Here is a 20,782-nt window from a genome sequence, read left to right as displayed (position 1 = left end):
CGGGGAGGGGTCTGGGGTTGGCGTTGCCTGTGGGACATCAGGGGCCGTTTGCTGACTGGGGTGATGCAGGTGTAGGTGTAGATATGGATTAGGTGTGGAAATGGGTATGGATGTAGCTACAGAGGCGTAGATATAGATATTGCTGTAGATCTGGATGTAGATATGGATAGACAGGCATGTGGAATCCATACAGATGATAGAGATAGACATGCATATACAGAATCACACATACTTATGTACATTAAGTGTACAGATGGGCGTATATATGTAGATATATTTTTAAACTTTCATTTTTTTCAGTTATAGATATATATACATTCTTTTTTCTATTCTTTTCCATTATGGTTTATCCCAGGATACTGAATATAGTTCCCTGTGCTATACAGTAGGACATGTTGTTTATCCATTCTATATGTAATAGTTTATATCTACTAACCCCAAACTCCCACTCCATCCCTCCTCCACCCCTTTCCCCCTTGGCAACCACAAGTCCATTCTCTTTCATAGATAGGTTCATCTGTGTCGTGTTTTAGGCTCCACATGTAATTGATATCGTATGGTATCTGTCTTTGTCTGACTTACTTCACTTAGTATGATAATCTCTAGTTGCATCCATGTTGCTGCAAATGGCATTATTTCATTCTTTTTTATGGCTGAGTAATATTCCATTGTATATATGTACCACATCTCCTTTATCCATTCATCTGTCGATGGACATTTAGGTTGCTTCCATGTCTTGGCTCTTGTGAATAGTGCTGCTATGAACATGGGGGTGCAGGTATCTTTTTGCATTAGAGTTTGGTCCGGAAATATACCCAGGAGTGGGATTGCTGGATCCTATGGCAACTCTATTTTTATAAACTTTTATTGTTGACCTGATTTAAGACAGCTTGCCAGGAAACAGAAAAATCCCAGCAAGATAAGGTAAATTATAAATAGCAAGAAAGAAGAGAGAAAAAATCAGACAGAGACATGAAAGGGAGGTGGGACCTCCACGGGCGAGCCCGGCAGCCGGGATCAAGAACCCCAGGACCTCACCTCTGGCGTCGGGTAAAGGCAGGCCCACCATCCAGGGGCAGCAGGCTGTTCTTGCAGAGGCCTGGGGGTGGCGAAGGCCAGCGGGAGGCCTGAGTGATGCCTGCCCTGTGGTCTGCAGGCTGCCCTCTGCTGTTAACAGCCAGTGGCAGGAGACCCGAGGGCCCGAGGGCAGCAGCTCCACTGTCTGTCACCCGGGCTGGGGGCTCTGGCTCAGTCCCTGAGTTTAGGGCAGGGTCTCCTTACAAGCCCAGCAGCCCGTGGGCCACAGCAGGGTGCAGAGGCGCGAGGCAGCAGGCCCGGGCCGTGGGGGGATCAGAGCGGGCAGGTGTGCCCCGCCCCCATTTAGAGCAGAGACAAGATTCATTTCAAGGCACCTTTCCTAAATGTCGTTCTCAGTGGAACAGCTGTTTAACGGCCTGCAGCAATGTGTCCCCGTGGCCGTCCCTGACCCATGGCACTGGAGCAGTTCCATACACCACCGCTGGGGGGCGCAGGGTCCCCTGCAGGCTGCACGTCCAGCTCCTGGAGATGCTCTGGCGGGGCCGGGATGGGCGTCCCTCCCCCATGCCTGGGGCTCCAGCTCCTGCCCTGACGGTCCCTAGGTGCTTCCGGCAGCTTCCAGGGAGAGGCCTGGGTGCTGAGCACCCCGTGCCCCTCACAGCCCGGCTCTTGCTGGTCGCTGGCTGCCTGAGCCCTGCCTTCCTCACCGCCCACCCTACCGGTGACCAGTCCTGTGTTGCATCCCCTGTTTGAAATGACCGGAGCAGTTTCTGTTCTGGTCGGGGGCGCCTCGCAGCCCCGGGCAGTGTCCTCCCAGAAAAGCCTCCTGTCCCTGGAGAAGGGGGCCTGGGTAGAAGGGCTCCACGCACAGGACACGAAGAGGGACACGAAGTGAATGGAACGCGGGCCCAAAGCCCAGGAAGGAGGCTGGACCGCGAATCCACCCTGAGGGTGGATGCGATGGTAAATGGGATTGTTTCTTGAATTTCTCTTTCTGAGCTTCCGTCGTTAGCGTATAGAAATGCAACAGATTTCTGTGTATTAATTTTGTAACCTGCAACTTTACCAAATTCATTGATGAGCTCTGGTAGCATCTTTAGGATTTTCTACGTATAGTATCATGTCATCTACAAACAGTGACAGTTTAACGTCTTCTTTTCCAATCTGGATTCCTTTTTTTTTCCTTTTTCTTCTCTGATTGCCATGGCTAGGACTTCCAAAACTATGTTGAATAAAAGTGGCCAGAGTGGACATCTTTGTCTTGTTCCTAATCTTAGAGAAAATGCTTTTTGCTTTTCACTGTTGAGTATGATGTTGGCTGTGGGTTTGTCGTATATGGACTTTATTATGTTGAGGTAGGTTCCCTCTATGCCCAGTTTCTGGAGAGTTTTTGTCATTAATGGGTGTTGAATTTTGTCAAAAGTTTTTTCTGCACCTATTGAGATGATCATATGGTATTTATTCTTCAATTTGTTAATATGGTGTATCACATTGGTTGCTTTGCGTATATTGAAGAAACCTTGCATTCCTGGGATAAATCCCACTTGATCGTGATGTATGATCCTTTTAATGTGTTGTTGAATTCGAATTGCTAGTATTTTGTTGAGTATTTTTGCGTCTATGTTCATCAGTGATACTGGCCTGTAATTTTCTTTTTTGTGGTATCTTTGTCTGGTTTTGGTATCAGGGTGATGGTGGCCTCGTAGAATGAGTTTGGGGGTTTTCCTTCCTCTGCAATTTTTTGGAACAGCTTCAGAAGAATAGGCGTTAGCTCTTTAAGTGTTTGATAGAATTTGCCTGTGAAGCCATCTGGTCCTGGACTTTTGTTTGTTGGTACTTTCTGTTTTTGTTTTTTTTTATAAGTTATATTGACTCTTTTTTAAAATTTTATTTATTTAATTTATTTATTTGGGGCTGCATTGGGTCTTCGTTGCTGCGTGCAGGCTTTCTCTAGTTGCGGCGAGCGGGGGCTACTCTTCGTTGCGGTGCCTGGGCTTCTCATTGCTCTCTTGTTGCAGAGCACGGGCTCTAGGCGCACGGGCTTCAGTAGTTGCAGCACACGGGCTCAGTAGTTGTGGTTTGTGGGCTCTAGAGCGCAGGCTCAGTAGTTGTGGCGCACGGGCTTAGTTGCTCCGTGGCATGTGGGATCTTCCCAGACCAGGGATCGAACCCGTGTCCCCTGCATTGGAAGGCGGATTCCTAACCACTGCACCACCAGGGAAGTCCCAAAAGTGTGGTTTTGAGACAGGCTGGGACCTGGGATCCTTTACTGGAGTGCTTGCAGCTGGACAACAGAAAACGAAGAAACTATAAGGGACTAAAAATAACTGCACGCATGCTCAGTTGGGGCAAATTTTGAACAATAAGGTACAAAAAGGCCACAAGCCAACTGCCATTTCTGAGCTGCAGGGAGCAAAACCGGGTCCTGCCCACGATCCCTGCACACAGCATCACTGAGTGGGTGGGCAGGCCACCTAAGGCACCCCTCCGGCCTGACCCCTGGACCCACCCCTGCCTGCTCCCCATTTAAGGGGCCAGTCCCCCTTCCCCGGGAGCTAGCAAGGGCACCTGTTACTAGTTCTCACTCCCTGGTGCTTCAGCACAACCCTGGTAAAGCCTAGCCTTGCCTGAATTTCTCACCTGGCCTCTTACCAATGTCTACTGATTAAAAAACCCAGGTCGGTGTCAATCCCACCTGGAGTTCAGCTCATCTCCGGCCTGCACCCTTCTCCCTTCTCATCCACTCTACGTAAAAGCTAAGAGAGGGCTATTTCAACCTCATTAGGGCTTCCCCTCCCTGAGAATTAATCCCAAACTCCCTCCCATGGTGTGCAGGACCCTCACCATCCTGCTGACCATGTGTCCCGGTGCCCACCCTCTCGCCCACCCGCACCAGCCCCTGACCTTCGGCCTCCCTTGTCCAAACCGAGCTCCATCCCGCTCAGCCCAGGAGCCCTGCCCGGCCTGGCTGCTTCCTGACCCTTGGTCTTGGCCCTGCCCAGCCACAGCCCACCAAAGCCTGGCTGTGTCTCCTCACACGACGTGGCTCTATCCATCACTGTCTCACTGGTTTGCTTACTTTTTACTGCCTGTCTCCCCCCTCCGTCACCAGTTGGGATGTGAGTGAGTCCTTGTGCCCAGGGCTGGGTCTCCTTCACTGCTGCATGCGACTGGCTGTCGACGTTCAGGTTTACTTACAGAATAAATAGATGAATCATTTGGGAAAGAGGGGGCCTCTGTGCTGTGCTAAGTGCTGGGTTGGTGGGGGGGCATCAAAGGGAAGCAAGCTGTTCATTTGCTGAACAGTGTCTTGTTGATGAATACGAGTGTCCGAGTGCCAACCACCATCCTAGGTGCTGGGGATTCAGCAGGGTACAGAGCAGTCACACGTCCCCTCATCCCCAGGGTAGCAATGTCCAGGATGGGGGAAGTTGTCATTTTAAAAGGGATAATCAGGGAAGGGAATACAGAGATGTGACATCTGAGCAGACGTGAAGGAGAGGAAGCAAGCTGTGTGGCTACGGGGAAGTGTTTCCGGCGAGGGAATAGCAAGTGCAAAGGCCCTGTGGCAGGAGCATAGCCCTCCTGGCAGAGCCCATGGGTGGTGCTGGTCCGCGTGCTCCTCCCCCGCCTTCCTGGAACCCCTGCTTCTGCTCAGATGGCCCTCGAAGCCACCGCTGAATCCGATCCATCGTTAGCACAGATGGCCACGCAGCCCTTCTGATAGATTCAGTCCAATTAGAGGAGTAATTCTGTGGTCTCGGGGCTAATTTACATTTCTGTAATTGTCGAAATGCCAACTGCTTGTCCCGTAATGAGGAAAGTCCTAGAGCCAATTAGGGGGAAATGAATCCGTCGCGTCCATTAGGTTTAATAAAGGTCAAGACAGAATCAAGAGGCACGCGCCTGGTTAGGCAAGCTCTGCCACACAGAAATTGGAAATCGTTTGCTTCTCTATTTTAAAATGTTCCGACTCGCTGCCTTCCCAGGGTGTTACAGGCAAACCTCTCAGCACGGAGGGCAGTTACTGCGCCTTCAACTCCCGACCCTTTGAGGGGCTGCCTTAGCGCTAGACATCTGGGTCCGGATGGCAGGTTCTCCCTATTCCCCAGGAGTGGATGGTCACAGGCTCCTGTCCTGCCAGAGCAGGGACGTGGCCTCGTTACTCGTGGAGGAATCCACGCTGCTCCATGGTCCACACCAGAGGGGCTGTGGGTGTCCCCCAGGCTGGTCCTGGACCTTTCTTGGTGGCGGTGGGGAGTGGGCTGTGAAGTCCCATTCTGGTTCTGCTTCAGGAAGGGCTCGTTCTAGTCACAAGTGGGTCTGTTTGCCTGATAAGGTGAGGACGCGCGTCCTCTCCCCAGTAGCCCGCAGGGGGACCCCTCACCTGCCCAGCCAGCCTCCGCTCCCCCAAACAGATGACCCAGGCCTCCAGACAGCGGAAGCAGGTGCAACGCGAGGGAGGGAACGTCTCAGTCCACTTGAGTGTCCTGTGGAAAAGCCCCGTGGCTACACGGGGTCTTCAGGTGTCCCCGTGAGACTCGCATTTGGAGGTGGCCCTGCCCCTCAGCCACCTGGGCACCTCCTCTCTGAGCCTCAGTTCCCACTTCTGTCCCCAAGAGGCGTGTAGGACATAACTCCTGGGGCCGGCTGGGGATGAAATGAAACGTAACCAGCATGTGATGGTACTCAGTGTTTGTGCAGGGATTTCTGGAATACTATTTTTCTTCCCTTTATAAGAGCGACTTTTATTACAAAAACACAAGGTCAGCTAACAGGAACAAAATCAAGTCACCCAGGATTCTGTCTCTGTCGTTGCCAGGGTGGACATCCTCTCAGAGGTGCCTTGCGTGTGCCTAAACATTCTCTCCAGGTGCACGTGTACACGTACACATAATGTGCGCCACATTTTTGCTTATGTTTTATATATGTGTACATTTCTTGAAAGCCATGACCCCAACAGTTACTCGACGGTGGGTCTCTGTCTATAATGGGGCAGTGCCTCCACACGGCACAGCCCTGAAATCGTGTTCTCACGTCTGGATCTTCCTTCACGTCTCAGCATTTCCTCAGAAATGGAATTGCTAGATCAGCTGAAACACATAATTTTATGGCTTTTGATGCAATTTGCCAAATCCTCCTCCTTGCCCCCCACAAAAGTCTGTGTGTGGTGTGTGTCTGTGGTGTGTGTGGTGTGTGTGTCATGTGTATGTGGTATGCGGGGTGTGTGTGTGTGCTTGGTGTGTGGTGTGTGGTATGTGTGTCTGTGTGTCTACATGTCTGTGTGGTGTGTGTGCGTCTGAGTATGTGATGTGTGTCTGTGTATGAGGTGTGTGTGTGTGTGTGTGTGTGTGATGTGTGTTCTCTCAAATAGTACATGAGGAGGCAGTTTCCCCGGCATATAACACATGTGATCTGATTAAATATAATCTTCCTTCTTTCATATATGACAGACACACAGGGAATGTCTTGTTGTTTAACTTGCTTTTCTTCAATTACTAATGAGGTTAATATTTTTGTACATTCGTTGACCATATATTTTTCTTTCTTTGCTCATTTTTTTCTCGTGACGTCCCTCATTTTCTAGTAGATTTTAAGAGCACTTCATACATTAGGGATATTAACTCTTTATTGTGTGACACAAGTGCTTTCCTTGTTCTTAATTTTATGATGTTGACTTTTTATAGAGAGAATTTTTTAATGTAAGTACCTACTTTTTTATTAAATGGCTTGTGCATTTGCTGTCCTTCTTAGGCCTATTTGAAAGACTATTTGACCACATTTCCTTCTGACACTTTATAGTTCTTTTTTTACATTAAAATCTTTAATCCATTTGGAATATGTTCTTTATATAAGTAAGGTTGTGATCTTTCTTTATACTGTTTTAAAAGATGGACTATCTCTTTGCACACCATCCACTAAACATTCCATCCTTTCCCATTGATGAGAAAGGCAACCTTTATCATATTCTAAGTGCTTCTAGATATGCTTGTGTCTATTTTGAACTTTCTACTTTTAGCCATTATCTCCTGCTTTATAAAATATGCTAATGTCTAGCAACTGAATGCTTCCTCATTGTTATTTTAGAATCTTCCTGGCTGCTCTCTTGCTTTTCCTCTTTTGTATGAACTTAGAAACATTTTATCAGATTCTGTCCACCTGTACATCAGTTGAGTTTACAGAGTGTCACACAGGAATGGACGGGAAGATAGTCCTGGGCCCTGAATCCCTCGTGTTCTATGACCCTTTGCCTTGTATTCTTCTTGAGTCCTGGTCCAGATGACTATTTAAGCCACCTATTTAGCTTTGCCTTTTAATTTTAATGAATACATCTTATATTTATGAGATCTTCCCGTGGTATTTTTCATATCTGCTTGTTCTTTTTTGTAACTGCCTGTTTTGATTCATAACCTCCTGTTCTATGTTGATGAGTGCTTTTCCCTCATTCCTTCATCTCTTTGAAAAATCTTAATAGTCTGCTTAAGACCTTTTTAGCCACTTTTTCTCTCTCTCCTTCCTTGGGTTTAAATTCACCCATCTTTGGATTTGTTGGTGACTCTCCTGGAATCAGGTTTCCTTGTGTGCTTTGTAATTTTTTTGAGAGCTCATGTTTCATGGGAGCTGTATCTTCACAGCACACTCACTCATTCCTGGGAGGAAGTTTCAGGTTATCTTGTCCCCAGATCCATGGCTGAGAATTTAGTGGCTTAGGTTTTTTTTTTTCTTTTTATTGAACCATAGTTGATTAGCGATAGTTTTCACCCTGAGATCTCCAGTTTCATTTCTCATTCAGAGAACCAGCCTGATTCCAGGTGCTGTGTACGTGTCTGCTTCCTCTCTCGGTAGATTATTTCTGGCTGAACCCCAGGGATCAGTCAGAGCTGGTTTCACCTCCTGCTCGTAATCAGGGAGCCTAGTCTCAGCCCCAGGCTTCACACAAGGATCCTGGCTACGCATTCAGCCCCCGTCCCCTCGTAAGGGTGAGATGCATGTGCCTTAGAGCTTCAGTCTCACTTACACCAGCGCATTTCTGCTCTTTCTGAGCTGAGCGGAATTTCATCTTGTTTTCTAGTATATATTTTTAACTTTTAAAATCATTTTGTCTATCATTTCTATATGTTTGGGGCAGATAGGGGAGATTTTCACATCCATGATATTAGCTAGATGTCTTCTTTGTCATTTCATCCAGCTACAGTGGGCTTGGTTCCATGGGAATCATGACCTAAAAAGTATAGCCTCACTTCTGTTTGAGGACAGAAAACTCAAGAAGATGTGGTCCCACCCTCAAGTAGTGTTCAAGGGACAGAGCTTCTGAAATAGACGATTATGCCAATGGCTCAAAGTACTAATGAGAAGGTGGGGGGAGGGTTAAGAAGCCTCAGCATTTAGCACAGCTGTTCTCAAATTGCAGCAAACATCAGAACCTCCCCCCCAAAGGGCTTATTAAAACATTCCCAGAGTTTCTGATTCAGTAGGAATGCAGCCGGAGTGCAGCCTGAGAATCTGCATTTCTAAGGAGGGTTGGGGGATGCTGATGTTTGTGGTCCGAGAACCACACTTTTTTTTTTTTTTGGCCACCTTCCCCAACCAGGGATTGAACCTGGACCCCTGGCAGTGAGAGCGCCAAGTCCTAACCACTGGACCGCCAGGGAATTCCCCAAGGACCACACTTTGAGCACCACTTGTTTAGAAGGAAGGAAACTGGTTTTTTCTTTTCTTTTGTTTGAGAAGTTCAAAGCATTCAGTGAAGCAAGTGGGAGGAACCTGGAATGAAAGCTCAGCTTGAAAGTTTCTGTGTGTCTGGCATAAGAGCAGAACACTGAAACAGCAGTTTTTATAGCATATGTGTGTATACATATATATATAGAGAGAGAGAGAGAGAGAGCCTCAGATAGTCCAGGAAGAGATGTTTTCTTGTCAAAAATTTATGAATTGAGCCCAACCGAGCCCTGGAAGATGGGACTTGCTTTTCCAAAGCTAAATCCAGTCAAATTCTGCCCCTGGAGATGAATCATTCCTGCAGAGCCAGGAGTCTGTGTGACAAGAGGGAGGCATCAGCCTTGGCAGGAATTATTTCCTGAAATTGGACCTGGGCTGGGGTGGGGGGCAATTGGGCACATTGTAAATCTTTTTTAAAAATTAGGTTCAGATGTGAAATCTCTAAAAATGAGGCACATGGTTTTCTTCAGAGTGAATATAAAGCCCTGTTTTTTTGTTAAAGGTGGAAACTCTGTACTGCCAAAAGGAAGATGATGGCTGGTACCTCTTGGTTATGTGCCAGGTGTGAGGCAGGATGCCTGGGTTCCTCTCAGCCTCAGGCTGGACCACTGGTGCATCCAACCTTTTTCCTAGAGGCCTGGGCTAGGAACACTGAGCTTGCTTCACCTCTCAATTTGATTTCCTGATCTTAATACAGCTTTGCACATTGCCTAGAGTCATGTTGATTGTATGCACTAATGCAGATGAATGGGTGGGTGGATGGATGGAAGGATGGATGGATGGGTGGATGGGTGGATGGATGGATGGATGGATGGGTGGATGGGTGGATGGAAGAGTGGGTGGATGGATGGATGGTGGATGGATGGATGGATGGATGGATGGGTAGATAGATGGATGGTGGATGGATGGATAGATGAGTGGATGGATAGATTGGTGGGTGGTGGATGGATGGATGGACGAGTAGATGGGTGGATGAATGGGTTTATCAATGAGTGAATGGGAGGATGGATGGACAGTTTGATCAGTTTTGGATCCGTGGATTACTACAAAGGTAAAAAAGAGAGAGGCCAACCTGAGTAGATGTTGGCCATAGCTTGACAGGCAAAGTCTCATCCTCAGTATTTTCAAGGTGAAAACCAGCTTCTATCATGTTCAGTGGATCCCAACACCCAGAAGGAAACGTGTGTGTTCATCACATGTAAACCTAGGAGTTAAGAACTAAATTATCCCCGAGTTGTCCTCACCATTTACAAACGCAGGCTAGCCCAAGGACGACAAGCCCAGAGACTCAAGAAGATGTTCCTCATAATGCACCGCCTGGACAAAGCCAGCTTTAAACGCAAAATAACACTCAGTAAAGACACCAGCTTCGGCCCCTGAGGCTCCCTCTGGCCTGGCCAATGAGTCCCCTGCTCACCGGCCCGAAGAGAAAACATGTGCCCCACCGACTGTGGAGCCCCTTCCCAGAGGGGTGATGAGGGCACACGGATCTCAGGAGGAAGATGCCCAGGGCAGGCCAGGGACACAGCGAGGGGAAGCCGGGAATGGGTGCTGCAGGCCTGGGGACACACCGGCATCTGCCACGAGCCCTCCTCCTGCCTTAGAAAATGCCCTTCAGGGCTGCAGGGCGGCGCAGCGAGGAGACGCCAGGCTGGGCTCCCACACCCCACCTCCGGCTTCCCCACTCCGCCTGTTATACTGCTGCGGTGCCTCTTGTTCGGAACTAAGGAATTGACTCACGCGGATAAGCCCCCCTGGCAGAAGCCTCGGAAACGCCAGCCCCTCCCCAGCTCTGGCACAGAAGCCCCTTAGAAGGGATGAATGGAGGTGGGCCGTTCTGGACCTCTCATTTGCTTCTCCAGCCTTCACTCAGCACGTGCTCCTTCTCTTCCACGGGGTCTCCCACGCAGGCTGGATCGCCCCCCTCCATTTTGCTTCTCTCCCCTCCCCCTCCCCTCCCCCCTCCCCCTCCCCTCCCCCTCCCCCTCCCCTCCCCTCCCCTCCCCCTCCCCCCTCCCCCTCCCCCTCCCCCTCCCCTCCCCCCCTCCCCCTCCCCCTCCCCTCCCCCTCCCCTCCCCCTGCAGCAAAGCTCCCTGCGTGATTGCAAGCCTCCCTTTCCTGGAGTCCAGCACCGCCCCGCCCCATTAGGTGTGGCCTCCCCCCCCCCACCCCCGGCTCCCGGATGGGGCAATGCGGGGAGGGGGCGGCGGCTCCACCCCCAGGCCTGAGCAGGGACGTCCTCCCACGTCGTCCTCCGCGCCGGCGCCGCGCTCCTTCTCCATCCAACAGCCGCTGGGAGAGCACGGAGCCGCCGCGAAGGTGCCGGGTCCCCAGTGGCTGCGTGGAGCCGCCCGGCCTGTGCCCCGCTGCCTGCAGTGCGCTGAGACGGAAGCCAGGCGTGAACTCCTGTGCGGATCCAGTGAAATCCGGGTGCTGATTGGAGCGATCAGCCTATCCTGATATCGCAAAGCGAGCTCCCCGGACGACGGGAGAGGCCGTCTGCGTGGGTGAGCCTGTCCACGCGTCAGCCGGGGCAGCTGCCAAGAAACAGCGTCACCGGGAGCCGAGGGCCGCGCCCGGAGAGCCCTTCCCGCCTGGACGCACAGCAGAGTCCGCGGAACAGCCGTGACTCGGCCGCCACCAGGCATCTGTGCGCACACGGGCAGGGCTGATACAGCCGCAGCTCAGGATGCGTGCCAGGGATGGTTTGCGGTAGTGAGAGCCTCCCTGTGTCACCTGCAAATCACGTGAGAAAGACTTGAGGGTGCCGAGCAGGTCGCCTGTGAAACCGACAGCTTCTGTTCTGCCAAAGTGGCCCGGGCGGGGCCCACGGCGCCTGACTGGGGTGTGCACCCCGGAGAGCAGGAGTTTGTCCATCATTCCCTCCAAGTGGCCTTAAACAGGCTGGACCAGAGAGCAGTCACGAGGACGCTGGCAAGCCCACCAACACCAGCAGAAGTTTCTCCCAGGCCCGCACGCGGGAGCCAGCAGCTCTCAGCTCTCCCAGCAGCACACTCTTGAGTTTGCGCAGCAGCCAGAATCTTCCTCCAGGGCAGCTGGAGAATAATAACGGGGACGGGCCTCTGTGGAGTGACCAGGCGCGCCCTGCTCTGTGAGATGAAAGCTGAGAGAGAACTGGGGTCTAAGGCCCCGCTGTCACCTGCTGTCCCAGCCCCCAGGTAGCCACCAGCCCTGGCCAGCTGTTTTATTATTACTCAGGTATGGAGCGGCCAGCGGATCAGGAGACCACGCCCACTGACGGGAGGCTCCCAGGAGGAGGGGCCACGGGGAGGTCCGGAGGCGGGGGGGGGGGGGGGGGGGGGGTGTGCACCGGGGTCAGAGCCTTTACTGGGGTTCCCAGGGGAAGATGCCTCAGGGGAGCCCAGCAGTGGCTGGCTGAGCCATTCCCGGGGCGCTGGGGTGCGGGGCTGGCCCTGCCCTGGGTGTGAGAGCCCACAGAGGGGGGTCGGGGTGGGGCTCGGGCCGGCTGGGTTACACGTGACAGGGGCGCTCAGGTGAGTGGTTTACAGCCTCCTGGAATCGGGAACCTGGGAGAGGCCGTCCCTCCGGGTCAGCGAGGCCCCAGACGTCAAAGTATCAGAATAAAGAAATTTAAAAGACACAGTTAAGGGAATTCCCTGGCAGTCCAGTGGTTAGGACTCCGAGCTTTCACTGCCGAGGGCCCAGGTTTGATCCCTGGTCGGGGAACTAAGATCCCACGGGCTGCTTGGAGCAACCAAAAAAAAAAAAAAAAGACACAGTTACTACACAGGCCAGCCCTCCTCTCCCCTCTGCATAGCTCCCCTCTGGCCTGTCTCGAGTCTGTGCAAGCCCAGGCCAGCTGTCTCCTAATGAGCCAGCATTATAGGTCACGGACGTTTGCATTTGGGCACATGAATCAATGCCCTCTTTTCCAATGCCCTTCGGGGTGATCCTTCTCCTGAATAATCCTGAAGGATGTGGTGTCCCCAGCCCTGACCCAGCCTGGCAGTGGCCATGTGAACCAGGCTGGGCCACACCAGCGGTGCTCCCCGGGTTTTCTGAAAGTACAGAGAGGATGGACAGACGTTTGGGGAGGGGCTCAAAGCTCAGACTGCCTGCATTTCCAGGCAGGTGGACCAGCCCAGTGGTTTGGTTTTGTTTGTTTGTTTTGTTTTTCGGGGTATTTTGGCCACGCTGCGTGGTTTACGGGATCTTAGTTCCCCAACCAGGGATTGAACCCTGGGCCATGGCAGTGAAAGTGCTGAACCCTAACCACTGGACCGCCAGGGAATTCCCGCAGCCTGGTGGTTTATCTGTTATCCGGCACTGTTTGACCAGTCAGCGCCCACCTGTGGTGGGATTGGATACATAAACAGGAGCTCGACCGCCCCGTGGCACCTCCCGCCAGGTCTCCCAGGGGCGCTTCTCAGTTCTGATCAGGGAGGGCGGGCCGGGCCTGACCATCCGCACTGCTGACCGGCCCCCAGACCACTCTGAGAAGCTGCAGCAGCCCCGGCCTCTCTCCAGCTTCGACCCTGGGACCCTTGAGGCCTTCGGGGTCAACGCTGAGGCAGCAGGGAGCAGACGTCCGACCCCCACTCCTCCTCCATCCCCCTCGGGGACCAGGGCTGCGTCTGGATAAGCAGCTGCGGTTGTTTGCTGGGCCGCCAGCTCCAACGGACCTGAGACTGGCTGGGTCTCTGCTCTGGGCCCAAAGCTCTTTATTTCGGGTCCAAGATGTGTCAGCGCAGAGCTGCCTTCTGTCCCAGTGGCCGGCGCGCTGGGCCCTAGGGCTCCAGCAGAGGCCCCGGGGGGCTCCTGGATGTCCCTCCTGAAGTCCCCTCCACGGGGCAGGGGGCTGCTCCACAGAACAGCTGCACGTCCACAGGGCAAGCTGTCCCCACTGGCGGGCGTGAGTGTGCGGGTGTGCGTGCACGCACGTGTGTGTCCTTTCCCACCCACCTGGCCGCCCTGCGCGTCTCGCTGCAGGGTCGAGCCGCAGGCCCCGTCGCCTCTCTGGGGGAACCCAGTTGGAAACCCTGGTTGCAGCAGCAGAGGCCCCTGTGTTCAGCTATATCCAAACAGAACCGCGGGGCTTGCTCCTTCTGCCTCCCCAGGAGGCCCCGGGACAGCACGCCCCACCCCGAGTGCAGATTCGGGCCCCAGGGACCCGACCATCAGACCATCAGTTCTGATGTGGTCAACAGGGGTGAGGATTTTAACCTCCACCAGGAGATGCCACCGCAGAGCAGACTGGGGAGCTCCTGCCCTGGCAGCGCGACAGTCCCCCTCCGCGTCCCTCGGGCCTCATGGGAAGGCTCACGGAGAGGCGGGGCCGGCGAGGGGCCGCGTGCCACGCTCCTGGGCTGCGCGGCCAAGGGAATGAACTCAAGAGTCCGGAGAAGCGTCTCCATACAGATGATGCACAGACACGTGGCCTCCCCCACCAAGCGGCCGGGACCGTTTTCCTTCTCCGCTCAGGTTTCAGGAAGCACCGGCTTTTTAGTAGCAGGGCTCTCCAGAAATGTCGTGTTGACCATTGTGGTGCAGGAAGAAGATGGGGAAGAAACCACGAGAAATGTCAGCTTGATTCACGATGGACGTCCTAAGAGCGTCGATTCGAGGGAAGGCACTCAGGCCCTGTCGCCCACTCTGCCATCCCCAGGCCACACGCGGCCCCCCATCACCGGGTCCTGGTCCCAGCCCCTCGGCTCCTATTGGGGCACCTGTCGGGCTCGCATTACCAGGGCGGCTGGAGGGTAAATAAACCTTCACTGGCATTCCTGCTGATGGACCATTATTTCCGGACTTTTTAAGGAGAAGGACTTATGTATAAAGGCTGCTGCTCTGGAATCCCAGCCTCAGAAACCAGCACCAAGGCTCCAGGAGCTGAGGAGATCTGCCGGCTGAGGGGCGGGGGTCCCTCTGGGTGGGGTGGGCTCCCCCCCTGCACCCCTGTGCCCTTCGTCCTCCCTCCAAGCAGCTGCCTGCAGGCCTGACACCTGGTCCTCTGCCTCCTGTTTGATGTTTCTGTTTGGGTGGCAATTAACGAAGTCGATTGAGATAATTAGTGGTTGAGACACAGGGTGGGTGTGACAGGAACACTTAGATCGTGTGAATCGTCCCCGTGACACCTTTCACAGCTGTGGGTGAAGCAGCAACTTCAGGGTCTTCGTGCAAGGGTTCTGAATCCCTGTCCCACCACGAACCAGCTGTGTGACCCTGGATGTGTTTCTTAACGTCTCTGAGCCTCAGTTCTTATTTTCATCTGCAACGAGGACGAGGTTAATCCCCCGCCGCCCCCGCGTGGCCTTGTTGGGGTTTATCTTCATCCCACCGCTACTTCCTGGTCCAGCTTTGTCAGCTGGGAATGCAGCAGTGGAAAACCCCACTGACCGAGGCTTACATTTTAGTGGGGCAGACAGACAACATGGAATCAGCAGGTAAACGGTGTCACACGTTAGAAGGACACGAAAGCCACAGAGGTAGACAGGGCTGGCCGGGGAGTGAGGCTTGAGAGGCTGCGCTGTAAATGGGTGGTAAGGAGGGAGTCGCGGAGGAGGTGACATCCGAGCAGAGTTGAAGGTGGAGAGGCAGCTGGGCAGGCAGAGGTCGGGGAGGGCGTCCCCGCCAGAGGGAACAGCCAGCACAGAGGCCCTGGGCAGGGTGTGGGGTGGGCTCTGAGACGGGCAGGGGCGAGGGGTGGCGAGTCCTGGGAGGTTCAGGGGGCTGGACGGCTGGACAGAAGCCCCGGCCCCGGGTGGAGGCCAGGCAGGCACGCACGGCAGGGAGGCCCCTCAGGAAACGTGCGGTGCCGGTGGCCCCAGAGGATGGGCAGGGGGACCAGGCGCCTGCCCTGCGGGTCTGCAGAGCTTCCTCTGCTTGTTTCAGTGTTTGGCCTCCTGGAAGGTTCCCGGCTCACCCGGTGTCCACCTGCGCTCCCAGCCTCCTGGGCAGCTGGGCCACGCGCCGCGGTTTGACGGAGGCGTGTGAGCGGAAGTGGTGGGAGTTGGGCAGGGCCCTCAGCCCTCCCTCTGCGGCCCCACCTCCAGCCACGTGGAAGCAAAGCCACGTGGAAGCAAGACCGCGTCTGCCGCTCGGGACCCGGGCGTAAACATCCGCCGCGTCTCTGATACGGAGCATGCGCGGTTCTCACCATCGGGCGGAGGCCGTGGGCGCTGCCTGCTGAGCCTGCAGGGGGCCAAGCGGTGGTCCCGGGTGGCCCTGAGCCGGGCCGGGGGAGAGCGCGCTGGCCACGTGCTCAGTGAGCCACGAGGAGCGGGCAGCCTCCCCTCCCGCGCTCAGGTGATTTCTTATCCCAGCCGTGGGTGGTGTCAGGAGGGGCCGCCCGTTACCCGCTGCGAGATTCTCCTGCCTTCTTCCTCTGCTTTCCCGGGGCAGAGAGTGGGACCGAGGGAGCAGGCAGGGCTGGGCCGTCCTCTTCCCCGAGACGGGGGCTTGGCGTCTGTGGTGGGTGAATGGCAGCCCCAGAGACCTCTGCCTGGAAGCTGTGAGGGGTCTCAAGATGAGATCCTCCTGGAATTAGGGTGGGCCCTAAATCTGATGGCTGCTGTCCTTACGCGAGAGAGGAGAGGGGAACCTGAGACACAGACCCACAGCGGGGGAGGCCGCGTGACGGGAGGGATGGGGCCACAAGCCAAGGGCACCTGGGGCCACCAGAAGCTGGGAGAGGGAGGTGGGACCCTCCCCTGGAGCCTCGGAGGGAGCGGGGCCTCAAGGGCTGTGAGAGAACGTGTCTGTTGTTTACACCTGGTCTGTGGCCCTCGTTACGCGGCCCCAGGAAACGAGGGCGGCCTCTAGTTGCTGTGAGCTCTAGCAGGCTCTGCCCTCCATGCCTCCCGTGAAGCCAGCCCCGCTTCTCAAGCCCCTCTCCTCATGGGCCCCAAAGCGGGTTCTGGAAATTCAGGCTGGAGCCCCGAGGCATCAAGGCCACTCTGTGCAGTCGCTATCTGGGAGGAGTGGGCCTTGATGAAGCCGGCGCCACTTAAACTGGGCGTAAGGGAGAACGTTTAGGCTGAAGACGGCTAGACAAGAGGCCAGAGGGACCCACGGAGTGAAATCCATGCCCAAGACTGAGAAACACCCAGCTGTACTTGTCAGCAAGACTTTAGCTTAAAGTACCCATGCCTACCAACTTACGGTGACAGTTTAGCCCAAGAAAGTGTTTCTAATGGGGAGTACAGCCTTGATTTTAATAGTGAAGAAACTACAGGAGGAAAATCTAAATGTCTAATAACTGGGGCAATAGGGAAGTGAATTAAGGCCCATCCTCTCTGCGATAAGAAATGACAACTTTCAGACTTCCCTGGTGGTGCAGTGGTTAAGAATCCACCTGCTAATGCAGGGGGCACGGGTTTGATCCCTGGTCCGGGAAGATCCCATACACCGCGGAGCAACTAAGCCCGCGAGCCACAACTACTGAGCACGTGCACCACAACTACTGAGGCCCGTGGGCCTAGAGCCCGTGCTCCACAACAAGAGAAGCCACGGCAATGGGAAGACCGCGCACCACAACAAAGAGTAGCCCCCCTCGCCGCAACTAGAGAAAAGCCTGCGCGCAGCAACAAAGACCCAACGCAACCAAAAACAAAAACAAAAAACCCACAACATTGTAAATCAACTATATTTCAATAAAAATTATTAAAAAAAAAAAAAAGAAATGACAACTTTCAACTGGCTGCATGGACAAATGTTTGTGAACTGATGTTATATTTCAACTATAAAAGACGACAGTTTCCAGGAGACAGTGTCTGTGTGTGGGAGGTGTGGGCAGCACAGCATTGACATTAAGAGGCTGTGGGATCAGTCAGGCCTGGTCAGGTCCCGTGAGCTCGTGTGACTGGCTTAACCTCTCTGACCCTCGGTATCTTCTTCTGTACAGTGAGGAGAACATTGCCTGTGGTACCCGTGCTTCCTGGGTCGTGGTGGGTTGAGTGAGATGAGGCGAGTAAGGTGCTTAGCACATGCCTGGTACCTCCAAAATGTCTGAATTAGAAGAGGCTTAGGGGTAAGAATCTGACCGAAGAACGCTTGGGCCAAGTTGATCAGACTGAGTTGTTCATGGTGAAGTCAACCTGGTGGGTTGCACCAGCATTTTTTCAGTGGGATGGGACGGGGTGGGATAGGATAGGGTAGGACATTAGTCTGGGTTCCCAGAGATGATAAGGAATTGGCCCACACAGTTACAGAGGCTCAGAAGCCCAAGACCTGCAGTTGATAAGCTAGAGGCCCAGGAGAGCCGAAGGTGTGGTTCCAGACCAAGTCTGAAGGCAGGAGAAGACCAGTGTCCCAGCTCGATGACCGTCAGGCAAAGAGAGTGAATTGTCCCTCCCTCAGCCTTTTTGTTCTGTTCAGGCCTTCAACTGATTGGTTGGGGGCCCACCCATACTGAGGAGGGCAATCTGCTTTACTTAGCCCACCAACTTGTGTTCCTCTCACCTGGAAACATGCTCCTGGACAAACCCAGAGCTGTGTGAACCAAATATCTGGGCGCCCCGTGGCACAGGTAGGATCGCATAGGATGGGGTAGAATAGAACAGACTAACACAACCCAAGGCTGTTTTGTTAGGTGAAGCAGTGCGGAAGCAAGCAGGCATGAAAGGAGATCCTGATGCAAGATAACATTTCTATTACAAGTGAGGGTTCTAGCAGTTACGGACTTTGGGGAGCCTTATTTGCAGAGGAAACAGCTGTTTGTTTAGACTTTTCCTTTAGACCGAGACTGTGTCTGGGGTGCTTGAAGCACTGTTTGCATAGCAAGCTGCTCTTTTTTTAAATATAAATTTATTTATTTTATTTATTTTATTTTTGGCTGCATTGGGTCTTCATTGCTGCACACGGGCTTTCTTCTCTAGTTGCAGCGAGTGGGGGCTACTCTTCATTGCGGTGCGCAGGCTTCTCATTGCAGTGGCTTCTCTTGTTGCAGAGCATGGGCTCTAGGCGCACAGGCTTCAGTAGTTGTGGCGTGCAGACTCTAGATCGCAGACTCAGTAGTTGTGGCTCGTGGGCTCTAGAGCGCAGGCTCAGTAGTTGTGGCACATGGGCTTAGTTGCTCCGTGGCATGTGGGATCTTCCCAGACCAGGGATCGAACCCGTGTCCCCAGCATTGGCAGGCAGATTTTCAACCACTGCGCCACCAGGGAAGTCCCGCAAGCTGCTCTTTTAAAAGTAGATTGTAGGTCGGTTCTTCCAGCTGGGGGGGAGGACAGCTGCTGGTGGGAAGTAACCCCTCTCAGGCCAGGCTCTGGGCCCAGAGCAAACACTGAGTGGGGGCAGGGACCATAGGAAAGGGATAGTAATGAATTGTCAGGATGTCAGGAAAAATCCCTCCATTGTTTAGATCGTGGAACGTGCAAGAGAAATGAAATTCGGTGGGCAACCCAGACGGGGAGGCAGCCTTGCCCCAGGCTTTGGTGGGCTTAACCTAAGGCCGCGGCTCCTCTTTGGCGTCTTCCGCTGGAACGGCCCAGGCGGCCAGGCCTCCTTGCCCTCTGGAAGGCCTGTCCCGGGGACGGCGAGAAGGGGATGCGGGGAGGGAGGATGGTGCCCTTGGCCCCGGGGGCTGCCATCCAGGCCCGGGTCCCCACAGGTGTGGCAGTGCGGCGGCAGCATGGAGGTTCTGCCCTGCTCCCGCGTGGCCCACATCGAGCGTACCAAGAAGCCCTACAACAACGACATTGACTACTACGCGAAGCGCAACGCCCTGCGGGCGGCCGAGGTGTGGATGGACGGCTTCAAGTCCCACGTGTACATGGCCTGGAACATCCCCATGAGCGTAAGCTGGCGGACCGCGTGGGGAGGGGGAGGGCTGGGGACCTGGAACGTCCCCATGCGCGTAAGCTGGCGGACCGCGTGGGGAGGGGGAGGGCTGGGGGCGGGGGCTGCCCCCCCCCCGGGAACAGCCTCGTGGGTCCTCCAAGGCGCAGCCTGGCCACGCGAGGGGGGGCCTCCTGGACAGCTCAGCCAGGATGAGTCTCAGGAACGTCATGACCTTCACCAAGCAGAGCCCGTTTCCAGCAGCTGTGACGCTGGTCGGCACGCCTCCCTCCCGCCACGAGAGCTCCTTCCCTCCACGGTGTGAGCCCCTGAGGGGCTGCAGACGTGGCACTGCGGGGTCGCAGTCGCTGCTGCGCTGAGAGCTGCCCCAGGGTGACCACAGCCCCTCCTAGGACACATAGCCTACCCCTCGCCACGCAGAAGCCTCCCCCAGTCAGTTCTGCACGAGGCCACAGTGATACGATGACCGTAATGATGACCCCGTCACTTCCACATGGCGGATTGGGAAACCGAGGCACACGAGGGTGCACGGCTGAAAAGAGGCAGAGCCGGAATGTAACTCGGTCCTCCGCAGGACCCTGTCACGAGGCTCTCAGGGCCCACCTGCTGTGGGGATGGCGGCTTCTCCCACGTGTGGTGTCTGCAGCCAGATCTGCCTGCCCTGCAGGGAGCGGGGGCAGGAGGGGTCTGTACGAGGGGTCTGCCTGTGGCCGGCGGGAAGCAGGATCTGGGTGTGAGCCAGAGGGTCCCAACCAGCGCCTGGGGGGCGGGGCAGCCCGGAGAAGGGGGCTTGGGCGTACACACGTGTGTGCCCTGTGTGCATGCATGTACGTGCGTGTGCGTGTGAGCGCTGAGGACAGGCTGCCCGCCCCGCTCACCCCCACTGGCTGCAGGGCCAGCCTCACGCACTCGCTGCTCCCCTGGACACGGGAGGGTTCGAGTCTCTGGGGTAGACATCCTGGAAACAGCTGTTTTTTTACATCCACCCACAGAAGGAGCTTGATCTTTTATTAGGATACACACACACACAGGCACACGCGTGCATGGATTTCTAGCTGTCAGCAGATAGAGCTTCGTATATATAACAGAAAAGTTAAACATTATCTTCATTATGTGCAAAACGTCCTGGTATTTTAAACATCTTCACCGCAACCTCCTGACCCGAGTCGGATTCACGGCCCCGTGTCTGGCTGACGCCGCCTTGTAGGTGGAGGGCCGCCAAGGCCACTTGCTCCCGCGTCCAGCC

General features: G+C 54.5%; 1 protein-coding gene and 1 long non-coding RNA gene across 2 annotated transcripts in view; both read left to right on the top strand.

Moving 5' to 3' along the window:
• LOC309610422 overlaps positions 1–20,782 on the top strand; it is a 487,797-nt gene that overhangs the window by 159,760 nt on the left and 307,255 nt on the right. The gene's annotated exons all lie outside the window — the stretch shown is intronic.
• Positions 1–20,782, top strand: part of GALNT9 (polypeptide N-acetylgalactosaminyltransferase 9) — a 100,658-nt gene that overhangs the window by 66,048 nt on the left and 13,828 nt on the right. The window contains exon 7 of the mRNA XM_082354159.1: positions 19,349–19,534. Within this exon, the coding sequence (XP_082210285.1) occupies positions 19,349–19,534 (186 nt within the window). The remainder of the gene's footprint in view (positions 1–19,348; positions 19,535–20,782) is intronic.

The sequence above is a fragment of the Balaenoptera borealis genome (assembly GCF_965194805.1).
Source record: "Balaenoptera borealis genome assembly, chromosome: 14".
Classification (NCBI taxonomy): domain Eukaryota; kingdom Metazoa; phylum Chordata; class Mammalia; order Artiodactyla; family Balaenopteridae; genus Balaenoptera; species Balaenoptera borealis.
Note: the sequence above shows the minus strand (reverse complement) of the source record. Positions and strands in the feature narration are given on the sequence as shown.